We start from the raw sequence: 24,296 nt of genomic DNA on the forward strand, positions 1-24,296 counted from the left end.
AAACAAGGAGAATTGAAACTACTAATGCAGGAAAAGGAATATGATGTCATTGGAATCACTGAAACTTGGTGGGACGATACACATGATTGGAATAAAAGGCTAAAAGGATACAACTTATTTGCAAGAAACAGACTTGATAAACGAGGAGGAGGTGTTGCATTGTATATTAGAAAAGCGTATATCTGCACAGAGATTGAAGCTTCAGAGACTGGGAGTTCTGTGGAAACTGTTTGGGTAAGAATACAAGGAGAGAACAACGGAAAGGACACCATTGTAGGCATTTACTACAGGCCACCTGGGCAAGCTGAAGATATGGATGAACTCTTTATGTATCAAATGACCAAGTTCTCCAAAAAATATGACGTAGTGGTCATGGGAGATTTCAACTATCCAGACATTTGTTGGGAATCTCTCTCAAGTAAAACTAACAGGTCAAGCAAATTCTTATCCTCTCTTGCTGACAACTTTATCTTCCAAAAGGTAGGGGAGAAAACAAGGGGATCTGCTACTTTGGATCTAATTCTTATAAACAGGGAGGAAATGGTTGAGGAGGTAAAGGTGGCTGGGACCCTAGGAGGCAGCGATCATGCTATTATAGAATTTTGGATAACTAGAGGAGAAAGACATGTGAAGACTCAAACTTCAAGGTTAGATTTTAGAAAGGCAGATTTTAAGAGACTCAGAAAGAGAATAGGAGGGATCCAATGGCTGGATGTCCTTAAGGACAAAAATGTCCAGGAAGGATGGGAAATTTTTAAAAATGAGATTCTCAAAGCACAGTCGTTAACAATCCCGAAAAGTAGGAAGAATGGGAAGCATTTAAGGAAACCAGGATGGATGAACACAGAACTTAAACACATGCTAAAAAGAAAGAAAGAAATGTTTATTAAATGGAAAGAGGGAGGCATATCTAAAGAAGATTATAATGCAGTCTGCAGATCCTGCAGGGCACGTATCAGGTTAGCTAAAGCTGACAATGAATTAAGGCTTGCAAGAGATGTCAAAAGCAATAAAAAAGGATTTTGGGGGTATGTCAAAAGTAAAAGAAAAGTCAAAGATGCTATAGGATTTTTACAGGATGAAAATGGAGAAATGGTAAGAGAGGATGTTGAGAAGGCCGAACTTTTTAATTCCTATTTTGCATCTGTTTTCTCTCAGAAAGAAAATGTAACATCAACTGATCTTCACTGTCCTTTTAAAGGAATAGAGGAATCCAAGTTATCAGTAAACAGAAAGATTGTGAGGGAATATTTAGCTAACATAAATGAGTTCAAGTCTCCAGGTCCAGATGAATTACACCCCAGAGTACTGAAGGAGATTGTAGAAGAAATTTTAGAACCACTCTCCATAATCTTTGAAAATTCTTGGAGAACAGGAGAAGTCCCAGAAGACTGGAGAAGAGCAAATGTTGTTCCTATCTTCAAAAAGGGGAAGAAGGTGGACCCAGGGAACTATAGGCCGGTGAGTCTGACTTCTATACCAGGAAAGATCTTTGAACAAATTATTAAACAACATGTATGTAAGTACATGGATAAGAATGAAGTGATTAACCAGAGTCAGCATGGGTTTGTAACTAACAAGTCATGTCAGACTAACTTAATTTCCTTCTATGACAGAATCACTGACTGGGTGGATCAGGGAAATGCTGTAGATATAGTATATCTTGACTTCAGCAAAGCATTTGACAAAGTATCTCACATCATCCTTATTGAAAAAATGACCAAGTATGCAATGGACCAGGCAACTGTTAGGTGGATTCATAACTGGCTTAGTGATCGGACTCAAAGGGTGGTTGTAAATGGCTTCACATCCAGCTGGATGAATGTCTCAAGTGGGGTACCACAGGGCTCCGTCCTGGGACCTGTATTGTTCAACATCTTTATCAATGATTTAGATGAAGGAATTGAGGGTAAACTGATTAAATTTGCTGATGACACAAAGCTAGGAGGGATAGCTAATACTAGAGAAGAGAGAGAGAGGATTCAAAAAGACCTAAATAAACTGGAGCAGTGGGCAGCAACCAACAGAATGGTTTTTAACAGGGAAAAATGCAAAGTACTACATCTGGGCAATAAAAATGAAAAAAGCATATACAGAATGGGAGGAATAGAGCTAAGCAACAGTACATGTGAAAAAGACTTAGGTATACTAATAGATCATAGACTGAACATGAGTCAACAGTGTGATGCAGCAGCAAAAAAGGCAAATACAATTCTGGGATGTATTAACAGAAGCATACAGTCTAGATCACGTGAAGTCATTATCGGTCTTTACTCCTCTTTGGTCAGACCTCATCTGGAATACTGTGTACAGTTTTGGGCACCACATTTTAAAAAAGACATAGACAAACTGGAGCAAGTTCAGAGAAGAGCGACCAGAATGGTGACTGGTCTGCAAACCATGTCCTATGAGGAACGGTTGCAGGATTTGGGAATGTTTAGCTTGCAAAAAAGAAGACTGAGAGGAGACTTAATAGCTGTCTACAAATATGTCAAGGGCTGTCACATTGTAGAAGGATCATCTTTATTCTCATTTGCACAAGGAAAGACTAGAAGCAATGGGATGAAACTAAATGGGAGGAGACACAGATTAGATATTAGAAAAAACTTTTTGACAGTTAGGGTGATTAATGAGTGGAACAGGCTGCCACGAGAGGTGGTGAGTTCCCCTTCAATGGACGTCTTCAAACAGAGGCTGGACAGACATCTGTCTGAGATGATCTAGTGAATCCTGCTTTGAGCAGGGGGTTGGACCAGATGACCCAGGAGGTCCCTTCCAACTCTACCATTCTATGATTCTATGATTCTATGATTCTAGTTCCGCTATAACGATAGCTGCCCACTTAACTTTTAACAAAGTCCCGAGTCTCCCACATGTACAGCTCCCCTCTACACAGTATGATGCTCTCCTGTACACAATATAATGCTCCCGCACAGTATACTGACCCCTTAGTAGCCCCCAAACTGTTTGATGGCTCCAACACTGTATGATGGCCCCCACACTGTACAAAAAACGCACATTTACTCCCACATTGTAATCCCCACACTGTATGATGGCCCCCTAAATAGCCTCCATATAGTATAATGCACCCCATAGGCCTCCATATAGTATAATGCACCCCCCATAGTCCTCCATATAGTATAATGCAGTCCCCATATGCCTCCATATAGTATACTGCACTACCCATAGTCCTCCATATAGTATAATGCTTCCCATAGTCCTCCATATAATATAATGCACTCCACATAGGCCTCTATATAGTATAATGCACTCCACATAGGCCTCTATATAGTATAATGCACTCCACTTAGGCCTCCATATAATATAATGCACTCCCCAGTCCTCCATATAGTATAATGCATCCCATAGTCCTCCATATAATGCACTCCTCATAGGCCTCTATATAGTATAATGCACTCCCCATAGGCCTCCATATAGTATAATGCACTCCCCACAGTCCTGCATATAGTCTAATGCACAGCCCATAGTCCTCCATTTAATGTAATGCACTTCTCATAGGCCTCTATATAGTATAGAAGGATCGTGTTGCTCCCTGTCTCATCATTGTTTTCAACTGTATCGGCATCCAGCCAATACAGTTGGACTTGCGATGACTGGCAGGGAGCCCTCCTGCACAAGGGCCCCATAGCGGTCGCGTGGCAGCGTAAGCAGATCGAGTCTCCCTTTTCTGCCGCAGAGTATAACTGTATCGGTAAGCTGTGCATGCCGATACAGTTACAGTAGCGTATAGGGTAACTCTGGGTGGGCACCTCAGAGCGCGGGGCCCCCTCTTCTCACCCCAGTGAGCCCCATACCCGACAGGTGATGGCTGTGTATTACAGCCAGGACCTGCCTCTAACAATTACAGGTGGAGCTCCCCACGCGATTGTTAACCTGTTAAATGCTGCTGTCATACTCTGACAGTGACATGTAATACTTATTGGCATGGGGTCGCGCCATTCCATACGCTCATCGGCGTCCGTGATGTGATTGCTATGACAGCTGGGATCAGTTGAAGATCTTTGTTCCTATCATTACGGAGTTTACTGGAAATTCTGCCTGTGGCCGTTCTTCAAACGAGAACGCGATTTTTACTACATGCAGTGACGCTACGGCGATGCGATGACAAGCGATGGGACGATCACAGGTTACATTAAAGGAGTTGTCCACTACTTTCACATTGATGCCCTATCCGTAGCCGGAAGTCCTTACCTGCGGTGCTTGGCCATCAAGTTGTAGTGGCCGGGGCTTGTTACTGCACATCTGCCTCCCATTCAATTCAATGGTAGGCGGACGTGCAGGACACTGCGGTGGCCACTAAAGATGGATGGCCAAGCACCGCAGGTAAGGACTTCCGGCCAGCAACCGCCGCTGGCACCGATAACAGCTGATCGGCGGGGTGCTGCGTGATGGACCCCGGCCGATCATACATTGATGCCCTATCTGTAGGATAGGGCATCAATGTGAAAGTGGTGGGGAATTTTGGGGTTTTGCGGGTTTTTTTTTTTTTTTGCACAACTTCACTGCACTTGGAATTTTTTCCCCGTTTTCCAGTACACTGTGTGGTAAAATGAATGGCGTCATTCCAAAGTACAACTCATCCCACAAAAAACAAGCCCTCATATGTCTATGGGGATGGAAAAATAAAAGAGGTATGGCTCCGGGAAGAAGGGGAGGAAAAACCGAAAAAATCAGAAGCAGAAATTATCCGCGTCATGAAGGAGTTAAAGGTGAAAGTCGCTCTATTCCCGGGGACACATGAGACGGCAGAAGCTGAGGGAGTGGAGCCGGCAGATCTCAGCTCTCTGCCCGCAGTATCACTGCAGCGACGCCCAGAACAAACATCATACACAGGGTGTCAGTGTCTGCAGTCCTCGGCCATGTTGTCGAAGACTATTATGTGTACAGAATACAGGACAATGGTCTCCACAAAGATGGCGGTGGCAGAGCAGCAGATGCAGTGAGTGGGCGTGTCTTATAGGCGTGGTCATGCTTGTGGGCGTGTCCCCGCTGTCAGCAGCGTTAAGTCAGTCCTGCAGCCGCGCCCTGTCCGGAACGGAGGAGGAAAGAGGAGCCCGGAACCAGCGGACGGGAGGTGAGAGCACCGGGACCGGGACACTACAGAGCACCGAATACTGGGGGGACACGTCATACATATATACTGTGCTATACACTCCACGTACAGATATGCTGTATACTGTGCTATATACATACACATAGGTATAACAGGTCTGGGGGGGGGTGTAACATACATATGTGTGTGTGTGTGTATATGTACGTTACACCTCTGAGATGTGTGTGTATGTATATCTATCTATCTATCTATCTATCTATCTATCACAGTGTACAGGTATGTCTGTATGTGCATGTACACAATATACACACAGCTACGCATATACATACAGAGAACTTTCCAGGTGTAATTAAAGGGGTTTTCCAGTTTCTGAAACCCCTGTCCCATTATATATATATATATATATATATATATATATATATATATATATATATATATATATATATATATATATAAATGGGACTGGGGTTTCATTATATAGTAACACAATGAATGTTCGTTCTCTCCCCATTATGTCAGTTTTAGAAAGCGCTGAGCGCGGCTTTCTGATATAATTGTGTGCAGCGCTGTGTATACCTCTGGTGTGTGCAGCACTTGCTATTTCAGTATGGAGGAGTGTCGTTACAGTGTAGCAGGTGCTGTTCCCCTTTTCTGTTGCACCTCCCCTGTCATTTTTCTACACCTGTCTTTTGGGTAGGATCCTACAAGTGAATGCGCCGTGTGCTGCGCTACCATTATATAGCGCCAATAATTCCACAGCGCTTTCCAGACACGATCATCGCTGTCCCCATTGGGGCTCACAATCTACTTTCCCTATCACTATGTTTTTGGCGTGTGGGAGGAAACCAAAGGAAACCCAGGCAAGCAGGGGGAGAACATACAAACTTCTTGCAGATGTCGTCTTTGGTGGCATTTGAACCCAGGACCCCAGCGCTGCAAGGCTTCAGTGATAACCAACTTGTACAGATGACGGAGCCCCCACCAGTAGAGGGTGACTGCCCCCCCCATGTGTCATAATCATGATATGGGCAACCTCCACTCGGAGCTGCTGTACTTTGTCGCCCTGTGGATCTTTCTATACTTGGAGATGAACGTCACAACAGTCTCCAGCCGCCCCTGATCTCCGCTGGCTGCTAGCATGCACAATAACTGCTGAGTGCTCGGCCTGCAGGCACCGCGCCCCACCTATCGCTGGCATCCTGTGCACATTGCAGCTGTCACTTCCCCTGTTCTTAGAAATCACTCTGGACTAGTGAGATCATGCAATGTACTACCAACCCTACTCTCCGCACCGGCTCATTCATGCATTATCACGTGCAGCTTCCAGTTCTTCTATCTTCAATGTATAGGAGTGCGATTTTCCCCCAGGCCGATTTGTGACCAGGGGGTGGTGTGTCTGACATTTATTAGGGTGTGGTTACACCTACACATTCCTAACAAACCAGCCAGGCCGGTGTGTGTGTGTGACATTATAGGCTGCCTTATATCTGCAGCAGGGGATCAGCGTCAGCCCCGGAATCAGCATCGTCGTCCCCCGCTCTGCAGCAGGGGATCAGCGTCGGTGTGTGTGACATTATAGGCTGCCTTATATCTGCAGCAGGGGATCGGCGTCGTCCCCTCCACACTCTGCGGCAGGGGATCGGCGTCGTCCCCTCCGCGCTCTGCGGCAGGGGATCGGCGTCGTCCCCTCCGCGCTCTGCGGCAGGGGATCGGCGTCGTCCCCTCCGCGCTCTGCGGCAGGGGATCGGCGTCGTCCCCTCCGCGCTCTGCGGCAGGGGATCGGCGTCGTCCCCTCCGCGCTCTGCGGCAGGGGATCGGCGTCGTCCCCTCCGCGCTCTGCGGCAGGGGATCGGCGTCGTCCCCTCCGCGCTCTGCGGCAGGGGATCGGCGTCGTCCCCTCCGCGCTCTGCGGCAGGGGATCGGCGTCGTCCCCTCCGCGCTCTGCGGCAGGGGATCGGCGTCGTCCCCTCCGCGCTCTGCGGCAGGGGATCGGCGTCGGCCTGCACCTCGCCGCAGGGCAGCTTTTACTTCTGTCCAACATCAGCCCCTGAATCATAGACCTGTCCGACCGGTTCCTCCAGCGAGCGCACTGTATTTACTGTACAGAAGTGATGACGAGGGAGGGTCCGTGTCTACACAGCGATGGCAGAAGGATCCGGGCCCAGATCGTCTCCATTCACCCAGGTATTGGGGCCACCGACAATCAGCTTGATCTTAAAGATGATGAACATTGGTCAGATTTCCGCACGGTCAATTTTGATTGTTCCTGTTAAATATCTTTGCAAGTCAGGTGACCCTACACGAGACCCCTCCCGACCACACACGTACGCTCGGCTCTGCTGAGTGTGCATGTGTTCTCCAAATGGAGCAAGGAGTCAGTCAGCAGATACCAGAGAGCACTGACAGCGGCTCGTCTCCATGCGAACTAAGGATTGATAGGGCATGTTAAAATCCCCGCCACCATCTTGGGTAGCCATGCACCCCTTGAACGTTAGGTGGTTGTCACATTTGACAAAATTGTTAAGGCTGGCCAAGATTTAGAGGGTTTGTCCACTACTTTTATGACACTTTATTAAGGGTACAGCGAGGTCAAAAACTAAAATCGATTGGAGGAGGAGGAAGCCGGCAGACTGTGAGGGATGCCCACAGCCGTACTTAGGAGCAGCACCTATCCGGATTTGAATGGCTTTTTTTTTTTTTTTTTTTTAATTAACTTTTTGACCACCCTTGGTCAACCCCCTTTAATCCAATGCGTATAACTAAGTGTTTGTGGCATCGGTCCACTGACCCTTTCTCTTGCAGAGACTTTGTCAGCGCAGAATAACTGTTCAAACCAATCTCAGGCGCTCTGTGCACCCTTGGTGTGGCCAAACATTTAAGTGCATCTTCCCACCTACATGTTTTCCATCCATCTCCACCCACCCAACCCCCTCCCCCCCCCTCTGCTTTGATTGACAGCTCTGGCTTTATAGAGCCAGAGAAAAGCGGAGAAAGATGGAAAATAAGTAGGTCGAAGGTGCACTTAAATGTTCAGCCACACCAAGGGTGCACCAAGCGCCTATACTTGGTTTGAACAGTCAGTCGATGCTGACAGACTCCCTTAAGATTAATGGGGGTTGCCAGAATTTTTCATCTTTCTGTTCCAGCATTCAAGCATTCTGTATGTGTGCCCCCTATGGCCGTATATTATATGGAGTTCCCTTTAAAGGGGACCTGTCACCAGATCAGAAGTGGCCAGTTTTTGCTCCTTTTTTATTCCTGTTATTCTCCTGTTTCTTTTCTTTTGTAAATCCGCCACACGGTTGCTGAGATTTGGGCCTTTTATTTATCGCTATTTTTTATGGTCTTTACCAATGGGGCTTGGCTCACAGGGTAATAATGCTGAGCAGCCTACAGACCCGCCCCAGAGGATCTTGTGAGCCACAACCCCTTGGTAAAGGTCCGGTCCTCTACTAGAATGGTTCGTTAATGTAATGTTTTGTAACCTCCTATTAAAGGGGTAATAAAATCTAAACAAGTCCTCTGGATAGGTCCTGTTAGCCCAGAGTGGCTGCTGCTCCATTCAAGTCTATGACCCTGAGGACCCTCTGGGTCAATAAAGAAGCAACTTTGCTAGTGATCATGCTTAATAAAATTCTCAAGCCGTTTTAGGTACGCAGCTCTTATGCAGACCTTTGATGTCGGAATGTTTTTGTTTCACGTCTAGGTAGACTGCAACAATGTTCCTGATCAATCAGTACATGGGGGGCGGCGGTGGCGGCAGAGGAGGTGGCGGTGGAGGCTACTTTGGTGCTGGAGGTGGCAGTGGACTCTTCGGAGGGATTCTCAACGTTCTCAGGTAGGTGGCACAGTGCGGGTGAATAGTCATTGTGATTGACCGTGGTGTAAATTTCACTATGTCTGGAGTCGATCGGAGCAAGGGCTGCAGCGCCTTCTGCAGGAGGATTATATTAGTGCTTCTTGTGTCCTATCACCCTACATTCACATAGATGTAGTAATGGGGTTTGTATTTTTTTTACAGTGACGCAGCTGCAAACTACAACCCAACACCACCGGTGAGTGATCACTACATACCCTTAATTACACAAAGGTGGTCCCGCTCATAACTAGCCATCATAGATGTTTGGGATCTGGCATAACACTGGCCACAGGCCACCAAAATTGTGGACCCAGCGAGTGTTCAGTGGCTCTTAATGTATAATTACTTAATGATGATCGCCCCAATGATCTACAGAGCTGGGCTGTGATTGACAGTTAAGCCTCTGCTGTAGGGTGATACGCTGGGGGTCCCACCACTGTGTCTTCCATGATATCGGGCTCTGGAAAGTCCCATTTGAATACGATGGTCACCCATGCACTCTACCATTAGGTTGATGGTCTTTGGACGTTGGTGGGCACGTGCGAGCTTTGCTCTTTTTAAACTGGGCACTCCAGAGCCCGGGATTGTGGGGGTCAATCGGTGAGACCCCCAGCAGTCAGCAAGTTATCATCGATCTTGCTTTCACAGAAAACCCCTTTTGAGGAACTTGTTGCACACCATGTACCATGTGTGAAAAAGTGTTTGCCCCCCTCCTGATTTCTTATTCCTTTGCATGTTTGTCACTTAAATGTTTCAGATCACAAAACAAATTAAAATATTAGATAAAGATAACACAAGTAACCACAAAATGCAGTTTTTAAATGAAGGTCTTTATTATTAAGGGAAAAAGAAATCCAAACCTACAGGGCCCTGTGTGAAAAAGTGATCACCCCCTAAACCTATAACTGGTCGGGCCGCCCTTAGCAGCAACAACTGCAATCAAGTGTTTGCGATAACTGGCAATGAGTCCTTACAACGCTCTGGAGGAATTTTGGCCACTCATCTTTGCAAAATTGTTGTAATTCAGCCACATTGGAGGGTTTCCGAGCATGAACCGCCTTTTTAACCCCTTAAGGACCCTGGGATTTTCCGTTTTTGCATTTTCGTTTTTTGCTCCCCTTGTTCCCAGAGCCATTGCGTTTTTATTTTTTGGTCAATATGGCCGTGTCAGGGCTTATTTTTTGCGGGACGAGTTGTACTTTTGAACGACATTACTGGTTTTACCATATCGTGAACGGGAAAACGGGAAAAAAATTCCAAGTGCGGTGAAATTGCAAAAAAAGTGCAATACCACAGATGTGTTTTTTTTTTTTATTTATTTTTTTACCACATTCACTGAATGCTAAAACTGACCTGCCATCATTATTCTCCAGGTCATTATGAGTTCGTAGACCCCAAACATGTATAGGATCTTTTTTATTTAAGTGGTGGGGAAAAAAAATCGAAAGTTTGCTTTAAAAAAAAAACCCATTTTTCCGGATCTGGGGCCGGGTGAAGGCTTATTTTTTGCGTAACCCAAGTGCGCTTCAGCTTGAGGTCATGAACAGATGGTCGGACATTCTCCTTCAGGATTTTTTGGTAGACAGCAGAATTCATAGTTCCACTTATCACAGCAGGTCCTCCAGGTCCTGAAGCAGCAAAACAGCCCCAGACCATCAAACTGCTACCACCATATTTTACTGTTGGTATAATATTCCTTTTCTGAAATGCTGTGTTACTTCTACGCCAGGGACATGCGCCTTCCAAAAAGTTCAACTTTTTTCCTGTCAGTCCACAGAGTATTCTCCCAAAAGTCTTGGCGATCGTCAAGATGTTTTCTGGCACAACTGAGGTGAGCCTTTGTTCTTTTTGCTCAGCAGTGGTTTTCTTGGAACTCTGCCATAAATGCCATTTTTGCCCAGTCTCTTTCTTATAGTGGAGTCATGAAAACTTATCTTAACTGAGGCAATTGTGGCCTGCAGTTCTCAGGAAGTTGTTGTGAGGTTTTTTGTGATCTCTTGAATGAGTCGTCGCTGTGCTTTTGGGGTAATTTTGGTCGGTCGGCCACTCCTTGGAAAGTTCACCACTGTCCCGTGTTTTTGCCATTTGTGGATAATGGCTCTCACTGTGGTTCGCTAGAGTCCCAAATATTTAGAAATTGCTTTATAACCTTTTCCAGACTGATAGATCTCTATTACTGTGTTTCTCATTTGTTCCTGAATTTCTTTGGATCACAGCATGATGTCTAGCTTTTGAGGATCTTTTGGTCTACTTCACTTTGTCAGGCAGGTCCGATTTCTTGATTGAGAACAGGTGTGGCAGTAATCAGGCCTGTGTGTGGCTAGCGAAATTGAACTCCGCTTCACAAAGATGTGATAAAGGGGGAGGCAATCACTTTTTCACACAGGGCCCTGTAGGTTTGGATTTCCTTTTTCCTTAATACTAAACACCTTAGTTTAAAAACTGCATTTTGTGATTACTTTGTGTTATCTTTGTCTAATATTTGAATTTTGTTTTGTGATCTGAAACATTTAAATGTGACAAACATGCAAAAGAGGAAGAAATCAGGAAGTGGGCAAACACTTTTTTTATACCACTGTATATTTTGGAGCAGGGACTTCTTAATGGAAGAACCCAAAATGACTGATAACAGAAATCAAGAGATTATGCTCTTCTATGCAGCCGGCTAGAAGGTGGACTAGAACAGGTCTGCGACCACCTAATTTTACCTTTCTCTTCGCAGCCCCCGCGGACCCACGTTTCTGTCATTCAATCCAATGAGAGCGAGGAGGAGCGACAGTTCCGTCGGCTCTTCAGCCAGCTGGCCGGTGATGTAAGTCACGGGCGCGCGTTGGCACGTCTTCCAGAGTTGGGATCGTCTGTGTTGTCACAGGGAGGGTGCTCAGTACTGAACAATGTTTAACGTTGACTCCTGTTTCTCCAGGACATGGAGGTCAGCCCCTCTGAACTGATGGGAATTCTCAACAAAGTGGTTGCACGACGTGAGTATTGGAGAGAGTTTATGGCGCCAATTAGGGGTTCACTATTAGCAATCAGTCATTCATTTGTTAGGGACATGCAAAAATTGCATTTGCAACTCCCATAGAAGTGAATTAGAAGAGCCATGCACTGACAGCGGCACATAAGGTGGGACTCTTCTCGATCTATAAGGTCTCTGTTGTAGGACCACCATTTATCTTCCTTTCTGTTTTTGAGATTGACAATGGACCCTGCTGTGTGACCACCATCAGTCAGAGCTTCTCTGGAGATAGATGGTGGTCCTACGGCTGAGACCCACACCATCATACTTCTTGTTCTCGAGATGGTTGTGGGTTCCAGCGGTAGGACCACCATCGGTCATACCTTTTATGGCATCTGAAAAAATATTGAGAGGATTGGACAAACCTTTTAAGACTCTGCCTTTTTTTTTTGCGACACAAAGGGATAATCTCACTTATAGGGTACACCATCACTCTATGATCTGTGGAGGTCCAAGCTCTCAGACACCACCGATTCTAAAAATGAAGAAGACACAGTGCCCTTTCCTAGTCCTTCCCTGCACGATGGTTACCTGTCCATGCCGGTGAACAGTACCAGCTGCGGGTCCCTGCACGGCCGGGTGGCTTTGTGCGTCCGTCATTCTCGGGGTCCATGGCTGAGACCCAATTAGATACAGTAATGGCATGTCCTGGCAGGGGGAATGGCCCTTTCATATTTGGGGTTGCCCCATGCTGAGCCTCATGTAAATCCCGGTGATGATCCTCTTTCTCCACATGTAAATGTCGGCTCTTATATTTGCACACAGACGCGGCCGGGCCAATAGTGACGTTGTGATCCTCTGTTCTTACAGATCAGGACCTGAAGACGGACGGCTTCAGCATCGATTCATGTCGCAGTATGGTCGCCGTGATGGACGTATCCTTACATAGCGTCCCGTGTACTGGCTCCAATGCCGTCCATCTCTCCCGACTCCCACCAAGTCCTCTGTTAGTGGCTGATCTTCCCTCTTAGATTCGACATGTCCGATCCTTCTCTCCCACAACACATCAGATGGCCATTTTTTATTTTTAATTTATTTTATTATTTTTTTCTGCCGACGTCTCCATATGAAGTATGAAGGCTTGTTTTTTTTTATTTCTGAGGCGAAGTATAGTTAATTTATTTTACCATATAATACACTGAAAAAAATTCCAAGTTGGGGAAAAAAAAACAATTCCATCATTGTTTTTTTTTGGGGGGGGGGGGTTCATTTTTGTTGTGCGGTAAAAATGACCTAGCGACACGATTCTCCCGGGAAGTACGATTACGGCCATACCAAACTTATGTTTTGTTTTTTTTTAATTTAATATATACATATTTTTTAGTAGTTTAAAAAAAATTCCAAACTTCATAAAAGAAATATTTTACTTTGTGTCACCATTTTCTGAGATCACTAACTTCGTTTTCTACACTTATTAGAGGGCAGTGTCCACTAGGGGGCGTCCTTGCGCATTAAGCTTTGATAGGTGTCTCACTGTTAGGGATTTATTCAGTGCTTTATTCCACAAACGGCAACACACCTGTCCTCAGGTTGTCTGGTATTGCAGACAAGCTCCAATTTCTTCAAGGGTGCTGCGCTGCAAAACCAGATACAAATCCTGGTGACATTAGTCTGGACGTTTATATAATGACTTCCCATACCTGATAGTCCTCGTACTGTAGTGTACACGGAGGCAGCGGTGATGGGTGAGATGTTTGCGCCTTAACCCCTCCGTACAGAGCGACAGCACCGGCAAACTGGGCTTTGAGGAATTCAAGTACTTGTGGAACAACATCAAGAAATGGCAGGTAAGGAAAAGTGCAGAATGATCACGCACCAGGCGGGTACTCTGCCCTATCCAGTGATTATAGGGGGCAGTAATGAGCACATTGTGAGGACTGACAGGAAGGGTCAGCATCTACATGAGTAAGGAGAGATTCCTGTGCACATTGAACTAATGTTTTGTATTATGGGATTATGCAGTGGCTGAGGGGGGTATTATGAGGTTCTGCAGTGGCTGAGGGGGGTATTATGAGGTTCTGCAGTGGCTGAGGGGGGTATTATGAGGTTCTGCAGTGGCTGAGGGGGGTATTATGAGGTTCTGCAGTGGCTGAGGGGGGTATTATGAGGTTCTGCAGTGGCTGAGGGGGGTATTATGAGGTTCTGCAGTGGCTGAGGGGGGTATTATGAGGTTCTGCAGTGGCTGAAGGGGTATTATGAGGTTCTGCAGAAGCTGAGGGGGGTATTATGAGGTTCTGCAGTGGCTGAGGGGGGGGGTATTATGAGGTTCTGCAGTGGCTGAGGGGGGGGGGTATTATGAGGTTCTGCAGTGGCTGAGGGGGGTATTATAAATCTTTTCCACTTCTACTTTTCCAGATGATCTACAAGAGATATGACGCTGACCGATCGGGAACAATTAACGGCAATGAGCTCCCAGGGGCTTTCCAAGCAGCAGGTGGGTGGTAGTTACTACAACTCCTACCCTCTCACAGGGTAGTGACAGAGGAGGCTGCATTCACAACTTCGTATAAGTGTTACCATCTAAAAGAAGGGGGCCGATTTCATTTTTCCCCGTCCAGTGTCCTAGTTGCTTCTGTAGCAGGAGGTCTGTTATCCATTGACTCCCCATTCTTAACCCCCTTCTTACATCATTGTATAGTTATGGCAGGTGCCGGCTGCGAGGGTGCGGGGCGGATGCCCGCTGCGAGGGCGCAGGGTGGGGGCGGATGCCGCGTGGAACTCTAGTCCATTTACGCTGTGGAGATATCTCACAGCACGATCTATACATATCTCATGCCCTGTGCTGACACTGTATATGCAGCTTTTCCCATAAGTTAATACGGAGCTGAAAATCCATTGCTTTTTCACTAGGTGGGCACCAGCTTCTTATAGCAGTGACCAGAGCTGGCTGTTAGCTCGTATTCGTGTGCATTAAGGTCTCTGAATTCTCCCCTGACATCTGATGTAGGGTACGAATCATTATTTTGGGGAGTGAGCCTCGAGCCTAGATGGTAGCAATCATTGCGGAGACCGTCCACCATTACAGATATCACCATATTACATAGTCCATCCCTTCTTTTAGGATTCCAGCTGAACGGCCAGTTGTACCAGATGATCAGCCGCCGTTATTCCGACGAGAAAGGGGACATGGACTTCGACAACTACATCGGCTGTCTGGTGCGGCTCGACGCCATGTTCCGTAAGTAATACCACACTAACGGGATAATGGGACGTTCACATCACTGGGAAGACTCTGCCGCCTTGTGTTTGGTGCGTACCATAGATGATGCCAGCGGCCAGTCCTCAGCCATCCAACATTTGTCATTTCTGGATAGGGGGTTGGAGCGCTCCTTTACAGCATAGCGTCTGTCTTTCCTGACTCCTGTTTGCTTTATTAAATACTCGTATACTTTATTGCACCTTAAAGGGGTTGTCCAGGGCTGACATACTGATGATTGGAGGTGGTCCCACGTTTGGACTCCTGTGTTCTGCCCCATACATTACTTAGTTCCTATTGCTGCCAGAGCACTTTTCAGCTGATGGGTGGGGGAGCACCAGATGTGGGACCTCCGCCGATCTCATACCGGTGTGACCTATCCTACATAAAGATCCTAGACAACCCCTTTAAGTCATTAGCCCTGCTCCGTACACAGCGAGTTTGAGCTTCATAGCAGATTGTTGCTTGTACTATGTAACGCACAATATAGTGCGAACCATCAAAGTCCCCAAAGGGGACTAAAAAAATAAAGTGAATATTTAATATAAAAATATATATTTTAAAATGTTTAAAGTGAAATGTTAGTTTGACTCCCATGCTTTATTTGGCATCGCCCTGTCTGTATAAGACGGATTTATCAAAATATATAAATTTATTTAACCCATAAGGTAAAAAGGGGGGGATTAAATTCCAAAATGGCATCTACCTCCTCAAAAAAATGCAATAAAAAGTGATTGTTTCAATGAATGAACCCAAAAATTGTGGTATCAATAAAAATTACAGCATTAAGCACAAAAAACAAGCCCTCACACGGATCCACCTCCAGAAAAATAAGTTATAAGTCTCGGGAAAATGGCAACACAAACCATTTTTTTTTTTTACATTATTAAAAGCCACAAAAATACTAAAAATTACAAAGAAAAAACCCACCTATACAAGTTTGGTATCACAGTAAGCATACTGACCTGTAGAGTCCATTTACAAACATTAAATGGCGTGAAAATGAAATCCAAAAACCAGTGGTGGGATTCCATCCGCGTCCCCCTTTGCTGGATGAGGGTGATGGCAATGTGTAATCATACTTCACTTTGTTGTTTTCCAGGTGCTTTTAAAGCTTTGGATAAAGATGGAGATGGGAAGATCAGGGTGACCATTCAGGAGGTGAGAGCTTTTCGTGTTTTTTTTTTTTTTTTTATTCCGGAGACTGCGGATGTAGGTGTTTCTGCAATCCTCACACTTTCCCATGGAAATGGAATGATATAAGGGGTATTCCCTGAATTGAATGTTATCCCCTCCCCCACTCTGTTACTGACTCTGACTGCTGGGTCCCCACCGATCCCTATACCTAGACTTCCGGGCGAATGGAATGAAGGTACACATGCTCAACCTCATTGTCTGTGAGACGCTGGTAATAGCAGAGAACTGTACTCTCCTTTCTCCAGCAGTCCTATAGACAATTAAATGGAGTGAACGTCAAGCATGTGCACTTCCACACCATTCTACTCCAACTAATCTCTGATTACTGAGAGTCTGAGCCATCAGTACATTATCTCCCCGTACCTATGAGTAGCATTAACTTTCAATTCTTCAAATAACCCTTTAAAGAGGTAGTTTCTCCTGCAACAGAAAGTAAGGCTATGATTTGCAATTGCTTCCTGACTGGGGGGGGGGGGGGCCCTCGATGAACCTCATAATTAAGGGTCTGCAGCATTTTGAAGGTGATTTCTGGGACTCCACAGTTTTTTCTCTCCAGCCCACCACATTGACCTGCACAGACCCATTCACTAGCATGGGGCTGTCTTACAGCAAAACACAGGTGGTTGGAAGAGACACTGTGAAAGAGAGATTCCTAAGAGAACTCTGTTCTCAGGGTCTTCAAGGGGTCACAGAGGTACGGCTGACACCCTAGTCCACAGGCCAGAATGCTCCAATTCTGGTCATTTAATTGATTGTTCACAATGGCAGCCGGGGCGCCCTACAATGGCCTGCATTTTTATGTGTGTGCTGGTAAAATGTTGCTCTAGGTTATGGGGTAGCTTGGATTGCCCAGGGGGCATGTGCTCTGCACTGCACTTGATTCAATACGGTCTTCTGTCAGCTCACTGGCCCCCTATGCAGAGCGCAGCATCCGATAACAAACTAATCTCGTCTGCTGCGCTTTGCATAGCCAGCATTGGGTAGACACTCATTGCCGTTCTAAGAGCAAGCAGCGCCTGCCAAGGCCGATCGTTTGATTTTTGATCCTTCCTTAGACTTTGAAGTCTAGACTGTAACCCCCTCCCCACACAATGCTGGTGGCTCAGTGTCAGATCACTTCGGTTGTGAGCAGATGATTAAATAGAAAACAATTGACAGAATGATTCCAAAAAAAGTGAACCGTAATCTTGTCAGATTAAGCCCTTATACCATAATTCTAGTAGTGACTCTTAGATAGCTTGTCAAGAAATGGAAAACAGCTCCACCACCATCAGTGGCTGCGTCTGGTATTGCAGCTAGTCTCCAGTGAAGTGAATGATTCCGAGCCATAATTCTGCACACAACCTAGTGTGGCTTTGCTTTTTATAAACCTGGACAATCCCTTTCAATAACCTCATCTGTGATCCTGTGCAGTATGATGGCGGCTTCACACTTCTGATTTTTTTTTTTTGCAGTGGCTGCAACTGACGATGTATTCATGAACCAGGAGAAGAGCCGCGTTATGGAGCTGTGAAGGACTCTCCCCTCTGTCCCAGCTGTATACATGCCTGTTTTTTTTACACTCCTTACCTTTTGAAAAACTTTAGGAAAAAAAGACAAAAAAAAAAAAAAAGTTTCACTTTAATATTGGAATCTGTGAGCTGTGTGGTCAGCGGTGGTTGGCACCTGACCCGCTGGCACCATGTTCTGTGTGATGCTTCTGCTCTTATATGCTTTCTTGTAATGCCAGGTGAATGACAATAAATCCAACCAGTTCATTTCTGCAATGATTTATTTGTATGTCGCCCATCGCCAGCGACCGGTCATGCGATTTAGCTTAGCGACCATGGAAAACTGTACGGCGCTCATAGAAGTCATAGGGACCGTAATGTATCCCACCATAGGCAGAGACAAGACTAATCCGGTGCTGCCCCTGGCCGGCTCTTCCCATCGCCCCTCTAGGTGATTATCAGGTCACTTGCTAAGTGTAATAAGGGGAGACACCAGCTCACCTGTGCTCTAGCGTCCTGAAGCACGGGACACAATGAAGCACTTCGGAAGGCAAATGTGCAAAAAAAAAAAAAAAAAAAAAAAAAAAAAGCTCCAGCTGCAGGTAAGTCCAAAATTCTTCTTTATTATAATAAAAACAGATGCCAAAAGCACATGTCCACAAGAGCAACGCGTTTCGAACACAGATGTTGCGTTCTTTATCCAAGCTAAATACAAATGGCAAATTACTGGTACATACAGTGCTGTGCAAATTAATTGGGACAAAGCCAAAAAAAAATATTTTTGAATATTTAATAATAAAATGTTATAATGCACTGTTACATACTATTTTTAGTAAGAAATATGTCCTCCTCTAGCAGATATGAGATTTTCAATGCTTTTTGGCATTGATTCTACCAAGTTTTTGCATAAATTCTTCATCATGGAACCACACTTGTATGGCACTGTTTATCATGCGTTCTTTGGTTGTACAGTCCATTTTGCCAAGACGTCTCTTCACAATGATCCACAAATTTTCTATAGGATTTAAGTCTGGTGAATTGCCAGGCCAGTCCAGCACTTTTACTTTATTTTCTTCCAGGAATTTCTTCACACACTTGGAATTGTAGCATGGAGAAAAAGTACACTAAACCACTCCTCACAGAAACAAGCTCTCAACTGAAGCTGAGGGGGCAGCTAGCTGTTATTTTCTGACTAAAACCAGTCAAACCACATTTTGTTACTCACGGTTGTACACTCACACCTGTTCAAAGAAGTTAAAACTGGTTTGAATCACTGACTGGTAACCAGCTTACGATTTTACTTAAAAAATGCTTTGTCCCAATTAATTTGCACAGCACTGTATATATAAGGCTCCACCAATAAAACATAAATCACGTGACTATTTAAAAACAAACGATGCTAAAGGATGTATAATTAGCTACAATGCATCATATAATGCTGGATGATACAGACACAGAACAAAAACAGAATATAATATTAGTAATAATTCAAAAAGAAAAGGAGAGCAAAGAGTCGGACAAGGAGCTACTAGTTGTAATGAAATAGAAGCTCCCTCCGCATGTTTAAGCCGGCCGGATGACAAGTGTTGAGATAGTAGATTGTGAGCCCTCGCGGGCAGGGTCCTCGCTCCTCCTGTACCAGTCGCTGTCACATTGTGTTCAAGATTATTGTAATTGTTCTTGTATTATACCCCTTTTTCACATGTAAAGCGCCATGGAATAAATGGCGCTATAATAATAAATATTAATAATAATAATAGTACATCCAGAAAGCTTCACGATCAAGAAGACGTCTCTGATTATCCCCACCTCTCGGATTCATAGAAAGACGCTCAATGCCATACACTTGGAAAGAAGAAGTGTTTCTATTATGAGTCTGTATAAAGTGCCTAGAAACGCAAGATATATTGCAGTTAGTTGCATTAGCAATGTCTCCAATGTGTGCCGCAATGCATTTCTTCATTTTACTTATCGTACATGCAACATATTGGAAATCGTGCATTCAATTATATATACAATGTACTCACTATTACAATTAATAATAATCCTTATCTCACGTTGTTGTGTTTTTTTTCTGTATTGGAGAATTCTTTTGTAACCTTTACATATCAGCACATCCCACAATGGTTTTGGCCACACTTGTAAAAACCCTTGCAATCAAGCCAAGTGTGGCGCCGTATTTTTGGGTTACTGAAGCTTGGGGATAGTAAATTCCCCAATGTTTGGGAATGTTTAGCTACCACTCTGCATCCTGGTTCCAATATGCTAGCCAATGTGGCATCATCGTGTAATATAGGCAAATATTTTAAAATTATATGTTTAATTTGGTAAAATTTGAGGACTAAATTTTAAAGAAATCACTGGTTTGTCACTTTTATTATTAATTGAAATGGTGCTATCAGAGTTACTATTGGGGGGTGTCTGAATGAGATCAGATCTTGTTTTTTTTCTTTACTATGCCCTCCGCCCTCTTGAGTGTCCATGAGGGATACCCCCTTCTAGTTAATTTGTTCCTGTACTCCTCAATTTCATTGTTTAACTTAGTCGCATTACTCTTAATACGAGTAAATTCACCCACCGCTATGGATTTTATGGTATGCAGTGGGTGTCCACTACTGGCATGTAAAATGCTGTTACCTGCCATGGGTTTCACAAATGTAGATGTGATGATATTGCCATCAATAATTTCCAATTTAAGATCTAAAAAAGAAATGCAGGTAGGATGAAAAAAATGGGTGAAAGACAAATTGAAGGTGCTGTTATTCAGATATGCCAGAAAGACTGGTATGGCAGATACATTGCCCCTCCAAATGAAAATCAGATCGTCGATGTATCTGCCATACCAGAAGCGGTCCCGGGACCAAGGATTGGTGGAGACGTACAGCATCTCGTGCTCCCAATATGACATTGCCATGTTGGCGATAGATGTAGCTAATTATACATCCTTTAGCATCATTTGTTTTTAAGTAGTCACGTGATTTATTTATGTAGTTTTATTGGTGGAGCCTTATATATATATATCAGACATTTGCAATTTGTATTTAGCTTGGATAAAGAAAGCAACATCTGCGTTCGAAACGTGTTGCTCTTGTGGACATGTGCTTTTGGCATCTGTTTTTATTATAATAAAGAAGAATTTTGGACTTACCTGCAGCTGGAGCTTCTTTTTTTTTCTTTTTGCACACTTGCTAAGTACACACATTGGACAATCTTTTCACCTAAAGCTATGAAGGGGAAGCTGGACTAGTATCGTCTCCGGCTATGGTTCCCGGTTGTATCCTTTAATCTATATTTTCTCGCAAAAATATACCTGGCTGTAATTGTGCTGCCAAGCTCTGATTCATGGTTTCCCCCCTTGATTTGCACAGCAAGAATTGACAGACCGGTTCCCGTAAAAAATGTTTATGAAAAAAGAGAAAAAAAAATTAATCTATGAAAGTATAAAATGAATTAATGAATTTCTGCTTTTTAAGTCGTTGCACTTCTCCCCCCCTCCAGAAAAAAATGCCGCAAAAAGTTATCAAACTGTTGTATGTACTACATAGTAGTAAATAATAAAAACAACCGCAAATCAGGGACAAAATGAGCGTTCACACAGCTCCACGGGAATGTAAAAAAGTCACCGGTCTCAAAAAACCCCCCCAAAACCCTATTTTTCCAAGTTCTGGCTTTTTTGGGTGGAATCTAGTTTTCTCTTTTGGTTCCCCCCCCAACAATTTACCACTCCTCCTTTTTTTTTATTATATGGTAAAGTGAATGGTGTTATTCAAAATTATAACTCGTTCTGTTAAGAAAAGCCTTATGGTGATAAAGAAATAATAAAAGTTATGGCTCATGGAAAAAGGGGAGAAAAAATGAAAACATTTATTTATAAACTTATTTCCTTGTGTATTATACTGTAATACTTCCATATTGTACACGCCGCTCACATATCAGATAGATGCGGCACACACTGCGCCCATATGAGACACGTGGTACATACTATCTGATATTTGTAATAGGGCCGTGGACCCGTTTTCAACCCTCTTCATGCTTGCTGTCATTGAATATGGATCTTCATGATGAAATCTAATCCTGGTCAGGTGATGGTCACACAGTTGCCGGCCTCCCTCTGCCACCCCTTTAGCATTGCAGGGAGCCACATTCCCATGGCGACCAGTGCCTTAAACCATGCGGCCCCAATTCTAAAGCATAGGAAAGATACACAATTTGCTGCTGCAATTTTTTGACCGCTCCGCCACACCCCTATGACTGCACTCTCCTTATTTATGTGTACATAATGCTGCTAGTGAAGCTCCTAAGGGGTCACATATGGCATAATACCCATTTTTATGGTTTATATGTACTAGAACGCTTCAAAGATGCCCCCACTGTGCCCCTATGCAAAAATGCCCTCCCACACATTATGCCTCCACTCATACAATATGATATCCATGCAGTAGCCTCACACAGTATGATGCCCCCATAGTTCCTCCCACACAATATGCTACCCATAGTGACATCCCCACATGATGTGAAACTCCCAGTGATCTAGCAACACAGAATGGTGCTACCACAGCGCCGACCATATAGTATGGAGCCCCCACAGTGCCTCACAAAGTATGATTCCCAGAGTGTCCCTCACACAATGTTACCATGTGGCTGGGTCACGGGGTTATGAAACTGACCCTTCAATACAGAATGATGCCCCCATAGTGCCCCTCATACAACTTTACCCATAGTGATTTCCCCACATGATGTGAAACTCCCAGTGACCTAGCAACACAGAATGGTGCCCCTCACAAAGTATGGAGCCTCCCACATAGTATGCCAACCCCCTGACCCCTGCCACATAGTATGAAACAGCCAATGACCCCTCAACACAGAATGATGCCCCCATATTGCCACCCACACTGTATGATGCCTCCAGTGTCTCTCTGAACCAGGGATCTCAAACTAAGACAGCCAAAATGAAAAACTTGGACAAAGTCGCGGGCCAACCAGTATACAGTATAATGGGCCCCACATAGTCCTCCATACAGAATAATGGCCCCCACATTGTCCTCCATACAGTATAATGGCCCCCACATAGTCCACCATACAGTATAATGGGCCCCACATTGTCCTCCATACAGAATAATGGCCCCACATAGTCCTCCATACAGTATAATGGCCCCCACATAGTCCACCATACAGTATAATGGGCCCCACATTGTCCTCCATACAGAATAATGGCCCCCACATAGTCCTCCATACGGAATAATGGGCCCCACATAGTCTTCCATACAGTATAATGGGCCCCACATTGTCTTCCATACAGAATAATGGGCCCCACATAGTCCTCCATACAGTACAATGGGCCCCGCATAGTCCTCCATACAGTATAATGGCCCCCACATAGTCCTCCATACAGTATAATGGCCCCCACATAGTCCACCATACAGTATAATGGGCCCCACATTGTCCTCCATACAGAATAATGGCCCCCACATAGTCCTCCATACGGAATAATGGGCCCCACATAGTCTTCCATACAGTATAATGGGCCCCACATTGTCTTCCATACAGAATAATGGGCCCCACATAGTCCTCCATACAGTACAATGGGCCCCGCATAGTCCTCCATACAGTATAATGGCCCCCACATAGTCCTCCATACAGTATAATGGGCCTCACATAGTCCTCCATACAGAATAATGGGCCACACATAGACCTCAATGCAGAATAATGAGCCCCATATAAGAGTGATGGTTCTGGTGTCGCGGGCCAAATAAAACCACCTTGCAGGCCAGATTTGACCCACAGGCCTGAGTTTGACATGTATGCTCTAAACAGTATGATGCCCCACACATGATGCCAATGTGGGCTTTTTCCACTCCACCAGAAATATATATGAGATTCTCCCCTGGCCTGATTCCTGTTGAGTGGAGCAGATCTCCGCTCTGTGCTGTGTCTGTTCCTGATGCAGCAGGCGCGATGTAGTGAGGTCACTGCACCTCCTGCACTGAGCCTCAGACAGTACATGTGGATGGTGGAGCGGGGCGCTGACACTCCCTCCACCACCAACATATTCAACTGTGTCTGCCGCCTACTTCGCCCCCCAAACCAGGACTGTCCTGCTGCATCCAGAACAGCTGGGAGGCCTCGGCCTAATGTATGTATGGTATGAAGAGGAGAAGTTTATCTGGGGATATTAGACAAGGACGTTTCACATAGCAGCTGGCTTCATTATTGAGGAGCATGGTGACCCCCGATTAGTAATCACAGACTGTACGTCCTCCCCATGGAAACTTACTGAGAGGAGGAGGGGTGTAAGCCATACATCTCTGTAGGAAAATACTCCTCTTATCAGCCAAAATATGATTTCTTCTAAATATAACCCCCCTCCGGCCCACCCCGGTGTACAGAATAACTAGCCATCATGCTCCGCTGTCATTGTCCTTTCCCGCCCTGTGCGGAGATTGCCGTTTCCATGGTGAAGT

General features: G+C 44.9%; 1 protein-coding gene across 2 annotated transcripts; it reads left to right on the forward strand.

Annotated features, from left to right (window-relative positions):
• Nucleotides 1-4,948: 4,948 nt before the first annotated feature.
• CAPNS1 (calpain small subunit 1) lies at nucleotides 4,949-18,102 on the forward strand. Of its 2 annotated transcripts, none has more exons than XM_073641712.1 (11): nucleotides 4,949-5,095; nucleotides 8,781-8,912; nucleotides 9,096-9,129; nucleotides 11,656-11,745; nucleotides 11,857-11,914; nucleotides 12,763-12,827; nucleotides 13,671-13,739; nucleotides 14,308-14,386; nucleotides 15,014-15,130; nucleotides 16,251-16,309; nucleotides 17,800-18,102. In XM_073641712.1, the coding sequence occupies exons 2-11, from the start codon at nucleotides 8,794-8,796 to the stop codon at nucleotides 17,824-17,826; spliced, it is 717 nt and encodes a 238-aa protein (XP_073497813.1). In that variant the 5' UTR covers nucleotides 4,949-5,095; nucleotides 8,781-8,793; the 3' UTR covers nucleotides 17,827-18,102. The 2 variants fall into 2 exon arrangements, with proteins under 2 accessions (XP_073497813.1, XP_073497814.1); XM_073641713.1 differs by having other exon boundaries at nucleotides 4,957-5,095; nucleotides 8,785-8,912.
• Nucleotides 18,103-24,296: the final 6,194 nt, after the last annotated feature.

This window comes from Phyllobates terribilis, unplaced genomic scaffold, assembly GCF_046119375.1.
Source record: "Phyllobates terribilis strain yellow unplaced genomic scaffold, ASM4611937v1 Scaffold_7__3_contigs__length_470593459, whole genome shotgun sequence".
Taxonomy (NCBI): domain Eukaryota; kingdom Metazoa; phylum Chordata; class Amphibia; order Anura; family Dendrobatidae; genus Phyllobates; species Phyllobates terribilis.

Coding starts and splice junctions, on each gene's coding strand:
- CAPNS1 (XM_073641712.1), top strand. CDS start 8,794: ATGTTCCTGATCAATCAGTACATGGGGGGCGGCGGTGGCGGCAGAGGA. Junction 11,915..12,762: donor CAACAAAGTGGTTGCACGAC/GTGAGTATTGGA, acceptor CTGTTCTTACAG/ATCAGGACCTGAAGACGGAC. Junction 13,740..14,307: donor ACAACATCAAGAAATGGCAG/GTAAGGAAAAGT, acceptor CTACTTTTCCAG/ATGATCTACAAGAGATATGA.